General features: G+C 42.7%; 1 protein-coding gene across 2 annotated transcripts; it reads left to right on the forward strand.

Annotated features, from left to right (window-relative positions):
• Positions 1–42: 42 nt before the first annotated feature.
• Positions 43–11,998, forward strand: KLF17 (Kruppel like factor 17). Of its 2 annotated transcripts, XM_045482407.1 has the most exons (4): positions 43–200; positions 8,817–8,941; positions 9,612–10,470; positions 10,822–11,998. In XM_045482407.1, exons 3-4 carry the CDS (start codon positions 9,627–9,629, stop codon positions 11,064–11,066), a joined length of 1,089 nt encoding a protein of 362 aa, XP_045338363.1. In that variant the 5' UTR covers positions 43–200; positions 8,817–8,941; positions 9,612–9,626; the 3' UTR covers positions 11,067–11,998. The 2 variants fall into 2 exon arrangements, with proteins under 2 accessions (XP_045338363.1, XP_045338364.1); XM_045482408.1 differs by lacking the exon at positions 8,817–8,941.
• The last annotated feature ends 3,390 nt before the right edge of the window (positions 11,999–15,388 follow it).

Here is a 15,388-nt window from a genome sequence, read left to right on the forward strand (position 1 = left end):
GCTGAGCGCGGTGATTGTGATTGTGGCGTGGTGGTGTGAGGACACCCGACCTGCGACCCCGAGGCGTCGCGTGTCAGCTGTCCTCTGGTGCGGGTCTGGACCCGCACACAGTCCTGATGTGCAGCCGATCCCAGGCTGAAATGGAGCAGGAGGCCGAGAGGCTGAGCCAGTGGCAGGAGGCTCAGCACCAGCTCGTGCAGGTGAGTCCAGAAGTCAGCACCAGGGCCGGCGTGGGGGTTGAGGGGGGGGGGGGTGTGGGATGGATGCAGGCTGGCGGTGGAGGGAAGCACATATCTGGGGCATTAGAAGTATGAGGGATGGAGTTGGGAAGGGGGTGGGGATGGGAGATCGAGGACACAAATCATGTGTCATTTATGTAATTAATATCCATCGAGCATTAGCACCTCTGCTGGGAGCTGGGGGGTTAAAAAAAAGGTCTGGGTAACTCGTGTCGAGGGACTTGAGTATCCAGGAAAGAAGACAAAGTTAGGAAGTCAGCGGGGAGCAGGCAGGGAGGAAAAAATTACTAAGTGGCAATACTTTGCCAAGGCCCTGGAATACAATGGTGAGCTCACTATAAGATATCATACCATTTTATTAATAAATCGCTGAATGATTGCAAGTGTACAAATTACTATGAAGAAGAACAGGTGCCACAGGAGCAAATAGCAGAGGGGTTTGAGTTGATTTAGGAGGTTGAGAAGACAGCTGAGGATTTGGTTTGGGACTGAGAAACTGGTTAGGTCAAGGGTTTGCAGGGTCTGAGACCAGAGACAGTATGCCTCTATGTTGGAGGAAATGAAAGATGGACAGACACCAAGTCCAAGAGAGTGATGAGAGCATGGCCCAAGGGGAGGGAGGCAGGGATTCCCCGACCTTACTGAGATCACGCAGGGGGCTTCAGCCAGTAGGAAGCCACTGAGGATTTTAAATGTGATCAGTTATGATTAGATTTGCATTTTGTATAGAGTGCCCTGGTGGAGATGGGGGAATTCAAGACAATAGTTAGAAAGGTATTGGGATAATCCAAGTGAGAACCAAAATGGCAGCCTAACTAGGTTGGTGAGAGCAGAGACAGACAAAACCAAATAGATCCTGGACATATTTTGGAGGTAGACACTGCAGGAATTGGTAATTACTTAGATCTAGGTGGTGAAGGAGCCATCCAGCACACCTTACCAGGTTTCTGGCTTGCATGGTTGGGCAACAATAGGGACATTTTCTGAGAGAGCAAAGGATGGGAGGGAACCAGCTTGTTTTGTTGTTGTTTTTAAACACCTTTGGTTGGGTGAGTGGAATGAATGGGAGTTTTATTTTTATTTTTTTTTATTTTTTTTTTTCAACGTTTATTTATTTTTGGGACAGAGAGAGACAGAGCATGAACGGGGGAGGGGCAGAGAGAGAGGGAGACACAGAATCGGAAACAGGCTCCAGGCTCTGAGCCATCAGCCCAGAGCCCGACGCGGGGCTCGAACTCACTGACCGCGAGATCGTGACCTGGCTGAAGTCGGACGCTTAACCGACTGCGCCACCCAGGCGCCATGAATGGGAGTTTTAGATACAGTCTGTTGAAGTGCCTTTGGGCTATCCAAATGGACTGAGCATTGGGCAGCTGGAAGATTCAGGACAAGTCTGCCCTGGAGCTACTGGTTTAAGAATAAGTGGAATATAAACCAAGATGGATCATTAGCCAGAGAAAGATTGACTAGAAATTTGTAGGTGAGGTAAAACCAGTAGAAGAGATGGAGGAGGAGGGAGGGCCAGGGAGGAGGGAAGGAGAAAAATCCAGCAAGTGTGACAATGTGTTCTTGAGTCCGAGGAAGGAAAACATTTCAAGAAGAGTATGGCCAGTAGTCTCAGGAGCTCCTGAGAGGCCAAACAAGAAGGGATCTGACACGTGTTTGGACTTAGTAGAGACAAAGAAGGTCATCAGTGACCTTTATGAAAGCTGTTTCTGTGGTGAGATGGGGGCCATATGGAATTTGGGAATAATAAAGCAAGGTAGTGATAAAAGCGTATTTTTTAGACATCTCCAAAGAAGTGTGCCTGTGAAGGATCAGGAAAATGAAAGAGGGTCATCACTGAGAGGGAGGAAAAAGGGGCTGGGCACCCCAGAAATACTCATCCAATAGACAGTGATCTGGGGCCTATTATGTGCCTACTTTATGCTAGTTGCATATAGTGGTAAATAAAACAAGATAGGATCTCCTCAGCCCTTCTAGAGGTAAAAAAAAATTATTTTCAGGGCACCTGTGTGGCTCAGTCAGTTGAGCGTCTGAATCTTTTTTTTTTTAATTTTTTTAATGTTTTTATTTTTGAGACAGAGACAGAGACAGAGCATGAACAGGGGAGGGTCAGAGAGAGGGAGACAGACTCCAAAGCAGGCTCCAGGCTCTGAGCTGTCAGCACAGAGCCGGACGCGGGGCTCAAACTCATGGACTGAGAGATCATGACCTGAGCCGAAGTCGGACGCTTAACCAACTAAGCCACCCAGGCGCCCCGAGTGTCTGACTCTTGATCTCCACTCAGGTCATGATTTCACAGTTTGTGTGTTTGAGCCCCTTATTAGGCTCTGATCTGACAACATGCAGCCTGCTTGTGTTTCTCTCTCTCCCTCTCTTTGCCCTTCTCCTTCTGTCATGTGCACTCTCTCTATTTCTCAAAAATAAATATTTTAAAAGAAGAAAAAAATGTTTTCTTCCAGAGTCAAAACATTTTCAAAACTACCAAAATTTATAATTTCTTAATATCATCTTGAATGTAATTCTTGTTCAAATTCCCCTAAAACTTGTTCAAGTTCTCCCTAAAATGTCCTTAATGCTAATATGTCCAAACCAGGATCCAATTTAAGACCACACACTGCATCTAGTTGTTACATCTCTTGAGTTTCTTTGAAATTAGAATAGTTTTCTTTTTTCCTGACTGGCTTTCCATTTTTCACAATCCTAATTTTGTTTTATAGACAAAATCCTTCTTCTGGATTTATCAGATTGTTTTCTCATGGTATAATTTAGTTTGATATCCTATCTCTTGTATCACCTCTAAATTGGAGATAGACCTTAAAGTTTAATTGCATTCCTGATTTTTGGTGAGAATGTCTCAAAGATACAATGGGCTCCATCCTCATCAGGAGACATATCTGGCTTCCCCACATCGGGGGGATGCTAGAATGAAGGTAGTGAAAAGCCTGGTTGATCTCATCTCTCTTTTCAAACTTAACATTTAGCCTTGTGGTCAGAAAGTAATCCATGTTATATGTTTCCTCGGATACATCCAAATGTCCAGTTCCCCACCAATCATCCACCTAATGGTGTCAACCAAATATTAATTTTTCCTTAAAAGTTTCATTAAGGGTTGTAAAATAATTTCCATTCCCACCATTCCTTCTACATCCATTAGTGTGCGTTCTTCTGTAAAATAGGATTTTTCTTAAACCCCTGGGCTCTTTTTTTTTTCGGTGATTTTGAAGAAGTTTCCTCCCGGAAAGATAATAAATGATTAATTCTTTCACTTCAATTCACGATGTTCAAAGCTTCTGTTAAAGCCAACAGTCATTATTCTTCTTGATTCTCAAACTGTCACAAATTTGGCCAGTGGGAACCCCTTCTGTGTCCTTTTTTAGACATTTAAAAAAAGGGTGGTAAAATCTACATCCGTGTTTAAGTGTATAGTTAGTGGCATTAATCATATTCATGTTACTGTGCACCCATCACCACTATTCATCTCCACAGCTTTTTTCAGCTTCCCAAACGGAAGCTCTTTAACCAATAAAAAGTAGCTTCCTAATTCCATCCCCCATCCCCACCCCAAATCCCTACCAGGCCACCACCATTCTACTTTCTGTCTCTTGGAGAGCTCTGAATCCTAACCACTAGGCCACCAGGTTCTGTTTCTTTGATTTTTGACTTCCTTAAATACCTCATATAAATGGAATCATACATTCTTTGTCCTTTTGTGACTAGCTTATTTTACTTAGCTTAATGTCTCACAGGCTCATTTGTGTTGATTTCCTTTTTTTTTCTTTTTTGTAAATGTTTGTTTATTTTGAGAAAGAGTGTGTGCACACAGGCCCTCGTGAGCTGGGGTGGGGCAGAGAGGGAGAGAGAATCCCAAGCAGGCTTCTCGCTGTCAGCGCAGGGCCCTATTGCTGGCTCGATCCCACAACCATGAGATGATATTGACCTGAGCTGATAACCCACGGAGCAACCCAGGCACCCCTCCTTTTTTTAAGGCTGAATAATATTCCAGTGTATGTGTATGCCACATTTTGTTGATCCATTCATCTGTAAATGGATGCTTGGGTTGCTTCCACGTTTTGGCTACTGTGAATGATGGTGCTCTGGACATGGGTGTACAAATATTTATTTCGGTCCTTGCTTTCAGTTCTTGTAGGTATATACCAGAAGTGGAGTTGTTGCATCACATGGTAATTTTATGTTTAATTTGTTGAGGGAATGTCATACTGGTTTCCACAGTGGCTGCACCATTTTACATTCCTACCATCAGTGTGCGAGGATTCCAATTTCTCCATATCTTGCCGACACTTTGGGTGTGGTTTTATGTTTTTGTTTTGATAAAAATAATTTTAAATGGTGTGAAGTGATATCACATTGTGGATTTGATTTGCATTTCCCTAATGATTAGTTATGTTGAGCATCTTTCATTTGTTTATTACTCATTTGTTTATCTTTGGAGAAAAGTCTAGTTAAGTCCTTTGCCCATTTTTGAATTGGGTTGTTTCTATGTTAAGTTTTAGGAGCTCTCCATCTTTTCTGGATAAAGTCTCTATTAGATATGTGATTTGTGGGGTGCCTGGGTGGCTCAGGTGGTTAAGCGTCCGACTTTGGCTCAGGTCATGATCTCAAGGTCCATGAGCTCAAGCCCCGCCATTGGGCTCTGTGCTGACAGCTCAAAGCCTGGAGCCTGCTTCAGCTTCTGTGTCTCCCTCTCTCTCAGCCCCTCCCCTGCTCGCACTCTGTCTCTTTCTCAAAAATAAATAAATGTTAAAAAAATTATTAAAAAAAGATATGTGATTTAAAAATGTTTTATCCCATTCTGTGGGTTGCCTTTGTACTCTGTTGGTGGTGTCTTTTGATGCACAAAAGGTTTTAATTTGATGAAGCCCAACTTGATCTCTCTTTTTCTTTTGTTGCCAGTGCCTTTAGTGTTATATCCGAAGAATCATTGCCAGATCCATTGTTATGAAGCTTTTCTCCTATGTTTCTTCTAAGAGTTTTAGTTTAGCTCCAACGTTTAGTCTTTCACCCATTTTGAATTGTCGATTGTGGTATTAAGTAAGGGCCCTTCATTCTTTTGCATGTGGATATCCAGTTATACCAGCACCCTTTATTGAAAAGGCTGCCCTTTCCCCCATTAAATGGTCTTGGCACCCTTATTGAAAATCATTTGACCGTATGGGTAAGGGTTTTCTCTGGGCTCTATTCCTTTCTGTTGGTGAATAAGTCTGTGCTTAATGCCAATATCACATTTGTTTTTGTTTTTTACTTTTTTTAAGTTTATTTAAGTTTATTATGAGAGAGAGAGAGAGAGCACGTGTGTGTGTGTGTGTGTGTGTGTGTGTGTGTGTACATGTGTGTACGCAAGCAGGGAAGGAGCAGAGAGAGAGGGAGACAGAATCCCAAACAATCTCCACACTGTCAGCCTGGAGCCCAGACTCTGGGTTTAATCTCACAACCGTGAGATCATGACTTGAGACAAAATCAAGATTCGGACGCTTAACCTACTGAGCCACCCAGGTGCACGAATGCCAAGGATACACTGTTTTGATGCCTTGTAGCTTTGCAGTAAATTTTGAATCAGGAAGTGTAAATTCTCCAATTTTGTTCTTTTTCAAAGATTGCTTTTGGCTTTTTGGGGTCCCTTGAAGTTCCATATGAATTTTAGTGGGTAGATTTTTCTATTCTTGCAAAAAATGGGATTTTGTAAGGATTATATGGAATCTGTAGATTGCTTTGGGTAGCATTGACTTCATAACTAAAAGTCCTCCAATCCACGAACATTAAGGTGTTTCTCCATTATGTTTTTAATTTATTTCAACAATGTTTTTTGTAGTTTTCAGTGATTAAGTTAATCTTCTTAGCTATTTCTAAGTATTTCTTTTTGATGCTATTGTAAGTTGAATTGTTTTTCTAATTTTTTTTTTACAGATAGTTCATTGTCAGTGTATAGAAACAACTGATTTTTGTGTGTTGAATTTGAATCCTACTACTTTTGCTGAATTTGTTTATTAGTTATAACAGGTGTGTGTGTAATCTTTAGAATTTTCTACATGTAAGACTGTATCATCTGGGAGCAGATAGTTTTACTTTTCCAATATGGATGCCTTTACTTCTTAAAAAAATTTTTTTTTAACGTTTATTTGTTTTTGAGACAGAGAGAGACAGAGCATGAACAGGGGAGGGTCAGAGAGAGAGGGAGACACAGAATCTGAAACAGGCTTCAGGCTCTGAGCTGTCAGCACAGAGCCCGACGCTCACAGACCGCGAGATCATGACCTGAGCCGAAGCTGGACGCTTAACCGACTGAGCCACCCAGGCACCCCTGGATGCCTTTACTTCCTATGTAATTGTTCTGGTTAGAACTTCCAATACAATGTTAAATAAAAGTGGTAAAAACAGCCATCCTTGTTGTCTTGATCTTAAAGGAAGAGCCTTCAATCCTTCATCATGAGTATGATTGTAGCTGTGGGCTTTTCATAAATGCCTATATCAAGTTGAAAGTTTCTATTCGTTTTTTGAGGATTTTTTTTTATTATGAAAGTTATTGGATTGTTTCAAGTGCTTTTTCCGCTTTCCCCCCCTCTATTTTACTTTGATTTTCAGATGTTGAATCAGCCTTGCATTCTTGGGATAAATCCTATTTGGTCATGTGGTATACTTTGCTTAATATGCTGGTGGATTTGGTTTGCTAATTTTTTGAGGATTTTTTTTTGGAGAGGGTATCCATCTTCATAAAAGATGTTGCTCTATTGTTTGCTTTACTTGTGTGATGTGTTTATCTGGCTTTGGTATCAAGGCATGCTAGAACGAGTTAGCAAGTATTCTCTCCTCTTCAATTTTTTGGAAGAATTTGAGAAGCATTTATATTATTTAAATGTTCAGAATTCACCACGAAGCCATCAAGTTCAGGATTTTTCTTTGTCCTGGAGGCTTTTGATTGCTGACTCGGTCTCTTTTACTAGTCACAGGTCTGTACAGATTTTCTTTCTCTTCATGATTCAGTGTTGGTAGGTTTTGTCTTTTTGGGAATTTATCTATTTCATTTAGGTTATCCAAACTGTTGGCATAAAATTGTTCATAGTGCTCTTATAATCTTTTTCATTTCTGTAAAATTCATAGTAATGTCCTCACATATTTTTCTTGGTCAATCTAGCTAAAGGTTTTGCAATTTTGTTAATCTCTCCAAAGAACTAACTTTTGGTTTCTTTGATATTTTTCTAATATTTTCTTCCTTATACCAGCTTTAGGGTTAGTTTGTTCTTTTTCTAGTTCCTTAAGGTGTAAAGTTAGGTTGTTCATTTGAGTTTTTTTTTTAAATTATAAGTATTTATAATGCTTATTTTTATTTTTTAAATATTTTTAATTTTTTTAATTTTTTTTTATTAAAAAAAAATTTTTTTTTTCAACATTTATTTATTTTTTTTGGGACAGAGAGAGACAGAGCATGAACGGGGGAGGGGCAGAGAGAGAGGGAGACACAGAATTGGAAACAGGCTCCAGGCTCTGAGCCATCAGCCCAGAGCCCGACGCGGGGCTCGAACTCACGGACCGCGAGATCGTGACCTGGCTGAAGTCGGACGCTTAACCGACTGCGCCACCCAGGCGCCCCTTTAATTTTTTTTTTAAATATTTATTTTTGAGAGAGAGAGCATGTGAACAGAGGAGGGGCAGAGAGAGGGAAACAGAGGATCCAAGAAGGTTCTTTGCTGTCAGCACAGAGCCCAATGCGGGGCTCTAATTCACGAACTGTGAGGTCATGACCTGAGCCAAAGTCAGACGCTTAACTGACTAAGCCACCCATGTATCCCGAAATTCCCTTTTTAAGAGGGACATTGTATAGAATATTTCCTGTTTAAATTCAGCATTATTTTTACTTCTCTGATTTTTATAATAGAATTTTTCATTTTCTGAAAATCCTGATTGCTCACAATATTGTTTTAAAGCGATTTTATCATGGAAAGTAACACTCAAACAGAAAAGTGCATTTAAGTAAGTGTATAGCTTAATGAATTATTACAAAGTGAAGACCTCTGAAACATTGCCACCACCATAGCAGCTCCTCCAATGCCCCTTATCATTGTCCCCTCCCTCCCCTCTAATATAACTTGTAGCCCATTATCTGTACATAACTTCTTTGAATTCCTCTATTTCTGCTCTGTGATGTTTCTGTAATTGGTGTAAAAGCTGAAATTGCTTTCTTAAATTTGCTTTCTTTGTGTGTGTGTGTGTGTGTGTTTGAATGTTGCTCATTTTTCCTTGCTCTGTGGCAATATTTTTTCTGGTGAATTTTTTTTCTTTTTGAGAAATTACAATCATTAATTTCTGTTTTGGTGTTTAAGTGTCTTTTATGGATACTGTATTTTTTACTTATGCATTGGTTTTCATATTTGAATGGATTGGTCTTTTCTGGACTATTCCAGTGGATGAATAGATGGGAGATGGTGGGGTTGCTTTTCCAGTTTCTCAGCTCAAGAACTATCTCTAATGCTACAGTAATGGGCAGCTTTAAAAAAATATGATTCTTGGATCCTGTCCTGTTTCTACCACCATTATCTTCCTTTCTTTCCTTCACACCAGTTAGTCACCAAGGAATACTGCCTCGGACTTCCAAGCCAGTCCCCCACCATTGTTAAAAGTCTGCCTCTTTTCCTTCCTTCCTCCAATGCTTGATCTCAGACTTGTCCACAGCAGTTCCAACTCAGGTGAGACCCTCTTTTGTAGGTAAATATTTGCAGATGGTTTCTAAGTTGTGCTACAGCCATGACCCATCTGAAACTTTGTGGGTTTCTTTAAAAAAATTTTTTTAATGTTTATTTATTCTTGAAAGAGAGTGCGAGTAGGAGAGAGGCAGAGAGAGAGGGAGACACAGAATCTGAAACAGGCTCCAGGCTCTGAGCTGTCGGCACAGAGCATGACACAGGGCCGGAACCCATGAACTGTGAGATCATGACCTGAGCGGAAGTCGGACACTCAACCGCTTAATGGACTGAGCCACCCAGGCGCTCCTGTGGCTTTCTTATTATGCTGATTTTGGATGTTCTTTCACCCTCACACTTAAATATAATCTTTGAGGGTTTTCTCAGTTTTGCTGAAGGTATAGGTTGTGGAATATTTTATTTGCTTTCTTTGTTGCTTTTCATGAGATAAACAAAAACATGCCAAGGAAAAAAAAATGGCATGAGGCACATCTAGGCTTCCACTGTGCTCCCATCAGCCAGACCTGCATCTCAGAAAGCCCAAACTGGAGAATGGCTTGGAGGCAGGATAATCCAGGCAAGAGATATTGGAGGCCTGGATGAGGGTGGGAAGGAGGGAAAGTGGAACTGGAATTTGAACTAGAGTGAATTTCACCTGACTCTCTCTGTCTTCAAGGATACTGAGAAGTCCATGTCCATCTTGGACATGTCTCCATCTCCTGGAAGCAGTGGAGTGGACGCCTCTTGGAATGATGGCCCATCAGGCACTCAACACTTCCCTCAGTGCACACAGCTGGAGAGGATCCCCTTGGCCTTGACTGAGGCACCCAGGCAGAATGCAAGTGATATGGGACAACAGTTCAGTATGTTGTTGCCAGAGCATGGCGTGAGCTACTGCTCCCAAGTGATTCACACTCCTTCCCAGATGATTTACTGTGAGGGGATGTCTCCCTCCCAGCCAGGAATGATGATTTTCAAGAGGTCCCAGATGATGGCCTTAGGAGAACCCAGTATTCCAGGGATGGCCATGAACTTTTGTAGGAATCTAAGGATGCCCTCCAGTGGTCTGCCAGTCTCAGCTCCCAATGGAATCTCAATGATGTCCCACATCAATGCACCCACAATTTCTTATTCTGGCCCACCAACGGTACCTTCTACTAGAGACTCTTTAACACCTAAAATGGTATTGGCCCCAACCATGTCTTCTACTGAGGCTCAGGCAATGCTCCCTTCTTTGGCTCAGATGTCACCCCCTAGAGATCCCCATGATTTTAGGATGCGCCCAGCTGGGTCCCCATCATTGCAGGCTTTAAAATCCCAATACTCTCTCATGAGCCAGCCAGCCTCCCCGGAAGACTCCTTCGTACCCAAGCAGCCCATACGAGCTCCACAGCGAGCGGAGCGGAACTCCAGGGCCCAGGAAAGGGCTCCCAGGAGATCCCCAGTTTCAAGGCCTTACTCCTGCCAATATGAGAACTGTGGAAAAGCTTATACTAAGCGCTCCCACCTCATGAGTCACCAACGCAAACACACAGGTGAATGAAGTGTCAGATAGGAGGGGTAGGGTTGTGTGGGGTGGAGGAGTCTCTGGGCTTTAGATTTGTGCTGGACCACTGGTTTGTAATGCCTTGAGGTTAGCTTGTCATCCTTCAAGTTTGGAGTCAAGCTATATTGGCCCCACCAATTTGCTTTCCCATGGTCCAGTGTGACTGTGTCAAGATCATGGGGACTACTGATGGTGTTGCCTCCTCATTACTTTCCTATGGTTTTCTTTTGGTTTCTCAGCCTTGACTGTTCTTCCTCATAGAGTGAGACTCCTTCCTATGCACCTGCTGGCCTATCGTTAAACTTAATTTCTTCTGTCCCTTGTCACCCCCTCCCCCCAGGTGAGAGGCCTTATAAATGCATGTGGGAAGGCTGTACATGGTCTTTCTTCCGTTCCGATGAGCTTGGACGACATATGAGGATACACACCAGATATCGACCATATAGATGTGATCAGTGCAGCCGACAGTTCATGAGATCTGACCATCTCAGGCAACACCAAAGGACTCATCTGCGGGTGCCAGGATCCCCAGACCCACAGACGAACAATGGGAAAATGGCTGGTCCTCCTGCTCCTGTTCTTTAGGTCAATCTCTCTATTTTAGCTTCTCCCAGATCCTGCCTGCCTCTGACCAGCTAGTATCTGGAAGGTGTAGGCTTAGATGAAGACAGAGAAAGATTATGAAGTGGTGTTAAAGCCTATATGAATTCTGGACCCAATCAGAGACTTCTCAAAAACCGTCTTGCATGCCCTCACCTCTCTGGGGCCACCTACTTTTCCCAAGTTTAGCCTCATGGGAAGATGGAGGAAAGTAGAAATTGGAAGCTTTATAAAAAAAGCTCTTTATCTTATATCACTCCCCAGCTTAAAACCCTTTAGTGACTCTCTTTTGCCTGCTATGTAAAATCCAACTTCCTTATCTTGGTCTTCTATAGTTTCCAGAGCCAGACTATGCTCAAATCCTGAATTTACCATCTACTAGCCATGTGACCTTGGGAAAGGTCCTTGATCACTTTACCATGTTTCCTCTTCTGGTAAATGAGAAAAACAGTATTGGACTGCTTGGGACACTTACGTACAGAATCACATTCTCTCTGGTATTCATCAGCCATAAGCCCAGAGATTGTCTTGTCCTACAGCTTCCAGACTTGCATGGAATGTCCCACTGCAGGACATGGGATCTGGCATCTCAAGTTGCCATTAACAACCCAGAAGTATGCGGGAGTTAATGCTCTTGGAATAACATTTAACTAATGGAAGATGGAAGAGAGTCAGGCAGATAAATTCCTTCTTCCCTCCCTTTCCTCAATTGCCACAAGGCACTCTTTCCCCAAAATGTACAGCCAATGGGGAGAGCTCCCATGTAGCCAGTGGACACACCTATGGTGTTTCCTTAAGGCTTGTCAGGAAGCAGGACCCAACTGCTATCAATTTGCATTACCACTACTTCTCCCTGCCTTGCTTCCCTTTACTTAGTGCCCGGGGTTTGCAGTTCTCAAATAAAACATCAGCACTTAGTTCTTGTTTTAGGCTCTGTTTTCTGGGTGGCTTGGGGGTGGAAGACATTAGACTGGGGCAGAGAAGGAAGAGCCCTATTGTAACTTCCCCTCCTCCCTTCACTGAGCCCAGGTACGTGGACTACCAAATACCAGGTATTAAAGGCCCTGTCCTACCTCGTTCCTCCCCTAGGGCTGAGAGCATAATGACTCTCCTGGATACTCAGATAGTTTTGAACCTCCGTTTCTGGACTTCTCAGCTAGCCATTACACTGACCAGCAAGCTAATAAAAAGGAACTTGCCCAAACTCTCAGGTGGCAGAACTGGGATCCCAACCAGAATCTCTCTACTCTAGAGATGATATCGTCTGCTGATATTGCCAAGCACTTCCAGGAGATGGCCACAGAGAGATGAATCAGGTCCAGTTCCTGTGGCCAAGGGGCCATCTTGCTCTAGGGCAGAGAAGTCCACCTAAGTGAGGTGGCCATGGAGAGGGGGAGCACCTAAAGGGGAGGATCAGAAAGGCTATCTGGGGGAGGTGACCCTTGAGCTCAGTGAGTATATGTAGCATCTAGTAATCCCTATTGTAATAAATTAAGCAGGTGAATGAAGAGGAAAGAATTCCAGACAGAATGCTGGACCAACACAACTGCTCAGAGGAGAGTCAACCTGCAAGCTTCCATTCATTTGACCAATGTTCTTTGAGCCCACTACAAAGAGCATCACAGCTGTGGGGACTCATGGTGAGGGGCACAGAGTCAATGGAAGGGTGTGTCAGGGAAGAAAGACTTCTCAAAGAGGTGCCTGAGTCAGACCTGAAGAGCTTGTGGAGGTTAGCTAACCTCCCATTTCCTGGACGTCTACCCTTGGCCATGCCCTGTGTTGGACACTAAGGACTCAGAGCATGCCAGTGCCTTCAGTGGAGCATAAAAACCACAGATAAACATTCTGAAATCACTTAGTGTTGCCATGGAGAGGAGCCAAACCTCTGTGGGCTCAAATTTATCTGGGCATTGTGGAAGTCCCACAGATTTGGTGACACCTGTCACCCCCATCCCCATCCTGACCCCTTCCTGCATGGCCACCTTGGTCTGTTCCCCTAATGGCCCCAGCGTACCTGGTCTAGGCATCAAGGTGCCCTCTACCCAAACTCTGAGTGAGGGGAGTAGGCATGATAAATAAGGGCAGGGGGTGCTTATTTGTGCCCCAATGACTTACCCCAGGTCTCAAGTGCCTGAAATCTCTTAAATTCCCACCTGGGCACTGGGTCCCTTCTGTGAAGTGGAACATCTCAAGCTCAACGGGCCAGGGCTGGTCTCCATACCCTGCCCCACCTGGCTTACACTTATCCCTGCCGGTAAGGTCAGCAGGTGAGATTGCTTGTTGGGCCTCAAGAGAGAGAGGTCTGTTGATGACCCATCACTCTCATCAAGGAATGGAACTGAGAGGAGCCAGAGTGGGCAGGGGTGTGCCACATACACTACATTGGTGGGCAAAACAGGTCCCTGCCCCTGTGGAGGTCACAATCTAGTGGAGGAAGGACATAGAAATGTATGGAATGCGGTGAGGACAAATATCAGGGACTTGCTGTAATAGGACAAGGGGGCTCCCTCAGGAAATGTGGTTTGAGCTCGGAGGTAAGGACTAACTGGGAGTTAGGCAGGTGAGGAGGTGATTGGAAGAGAAAATTCAGTCTGTTTTTTATTTAGAGGTTACTTTATGGCAAGCCTTGGCTAAGCCTTTCTTGGTATTATCTTATTCAACACTGGGCAAGCATAGTGGGCTCCCAAGTAAGACGTAGATTTTGAATCCTGCCTCTGCCATTTCCTGGCTGTGTGGCCTTGGGGAAGTTATTTATCTCTGCACCAGACAGCAAGGGGCAAGATTCAAGCTTAGGAGGATTCAAGGGGACACCTTCAAGCTAAGAAGAGAATTAGTTACATTGAAAAGGTTTCTTCTGCTTAAGGGAGAGGGAGTGATTTCAGTGTTCCAGGTGAGAGTGGAAGGTGCTTGGGCAGGGTGTGGCAGTGTGGCTGGAGAGTAGCAGAAAGATTTGCGAGAAAATCAACCTAGGTGATAGCTGGATCAAGGATGACTCCCGGTTTATAGCTTGTGTTATAAGTGACACAGAAGGAGAATGGATGAAATTCATTTAAATTATTTTTCTATTTTTAAATTGTTGATGTCTCATGCAAAAAATAGTTTGCTTATATAATTTAAAGTAATAACTTATTTGCCCTTATACCACCTTTGAAGCCTCTGTGTTCCCCACTGACCACATTCCTCATCTTCTGCAGAGGCTCCTGAAGTTTGGTTAATCTTGTGTTTGCTTTTCTTTGTTTTTAAACCATATGTATACGGCTCTTAAACCATAGAGTGATTTGTTTTATGTGGTTTTGAACTTCGTTTATTCTGTTTGGGGTTCATTGAGCATCTTCAATGTACAGGTTTATTGTCTTAGTGAAATTTGGAAAATTTTTGGCCATGTTTTATCAATTTTTTGCCCACCCCCCTTCTTTTTCCTCCTGACACACAATCTGCCCATATAATAGACTATGTGATACCATCTCACAGGCCACTGATGCTCTGTCCATTTTTTTTTTCAGCCTTTTCGTTCTCATTTTAGATGTCTTCAAGCCAACTGCTCTTTTCTTCTGCCAAGTAATCTGCTATCAGTTTTTCAGGTTCTCTACTTTCCATCTCTAGAAATTCCGTCTTGGATCTTTAGAAATCTATTTCTCTCCTTAACATGCTCAATTTTTCTCTTCCTTATGAAGCATAGTTAAAATAGCTGTTCGAATGTCCTCAGATGCTAGGTCCCATCATGTTTGTCATTTCTGAGTCTGTAATGATTGATTTTTCTCTTGATGGTTGTCCTTAATTTCCTGCTTCTTTGAATAGCTGATAATTTTGTACTGGATGCCAGATATTTGTGAATTTACATTGTCGGTTGCTGGATTTCATATTATTCCTTTACGTATTGTTGGTTTTTATTTCTGGCATGCATTTTACTTTTTTGGAGTTAGTTGGAGCTCTTGGGGCCTCTTGGAGGCTTACTTTTTTTTTTTCCTTAGGGAGTTTTTATTTATTTAATTTATTTAGTTTTTAAAGTTTATTTATTTTGATAGAGAGCACAAGTAAGAAAGGAGCAGACAGAGAGGGAGGGAGAGAATCCCAAGTAGGTTCCACACTGAAGTGTGTGTGTGTGTATACACATCCTCTTTATACATTCATTTATCAATGGACACATGGTTTGCTTGCATACCTTGTGCTGTTAATAATGTTGCAATATACATAGGTATGCATATATGTTTTCGAATTAGTGTTTTCATTTCCTTTATGTAAATACCCAGTAGTGGAATTACTGGATCATACAGCATTTAAAAAAAATTTTTTTTATGTTTATTTAT

The sequence above is a fragment of the Leopardus geoffroyi genome, chromosome C1 (genome assembly GCF_018350155.1).
Source record: "Leopardus geoffroyi isolate Oge1 chromosome C1, O.geoffroyi_Oge1_pat1.0, whole genome shotgun sequence".
NCBI classification, from domain to species: Eukaryota; Metazoa; Chordata; class Mammalia; order Carnivora; family Felidae; genus Leopardus; species Leopardus geoffroyi.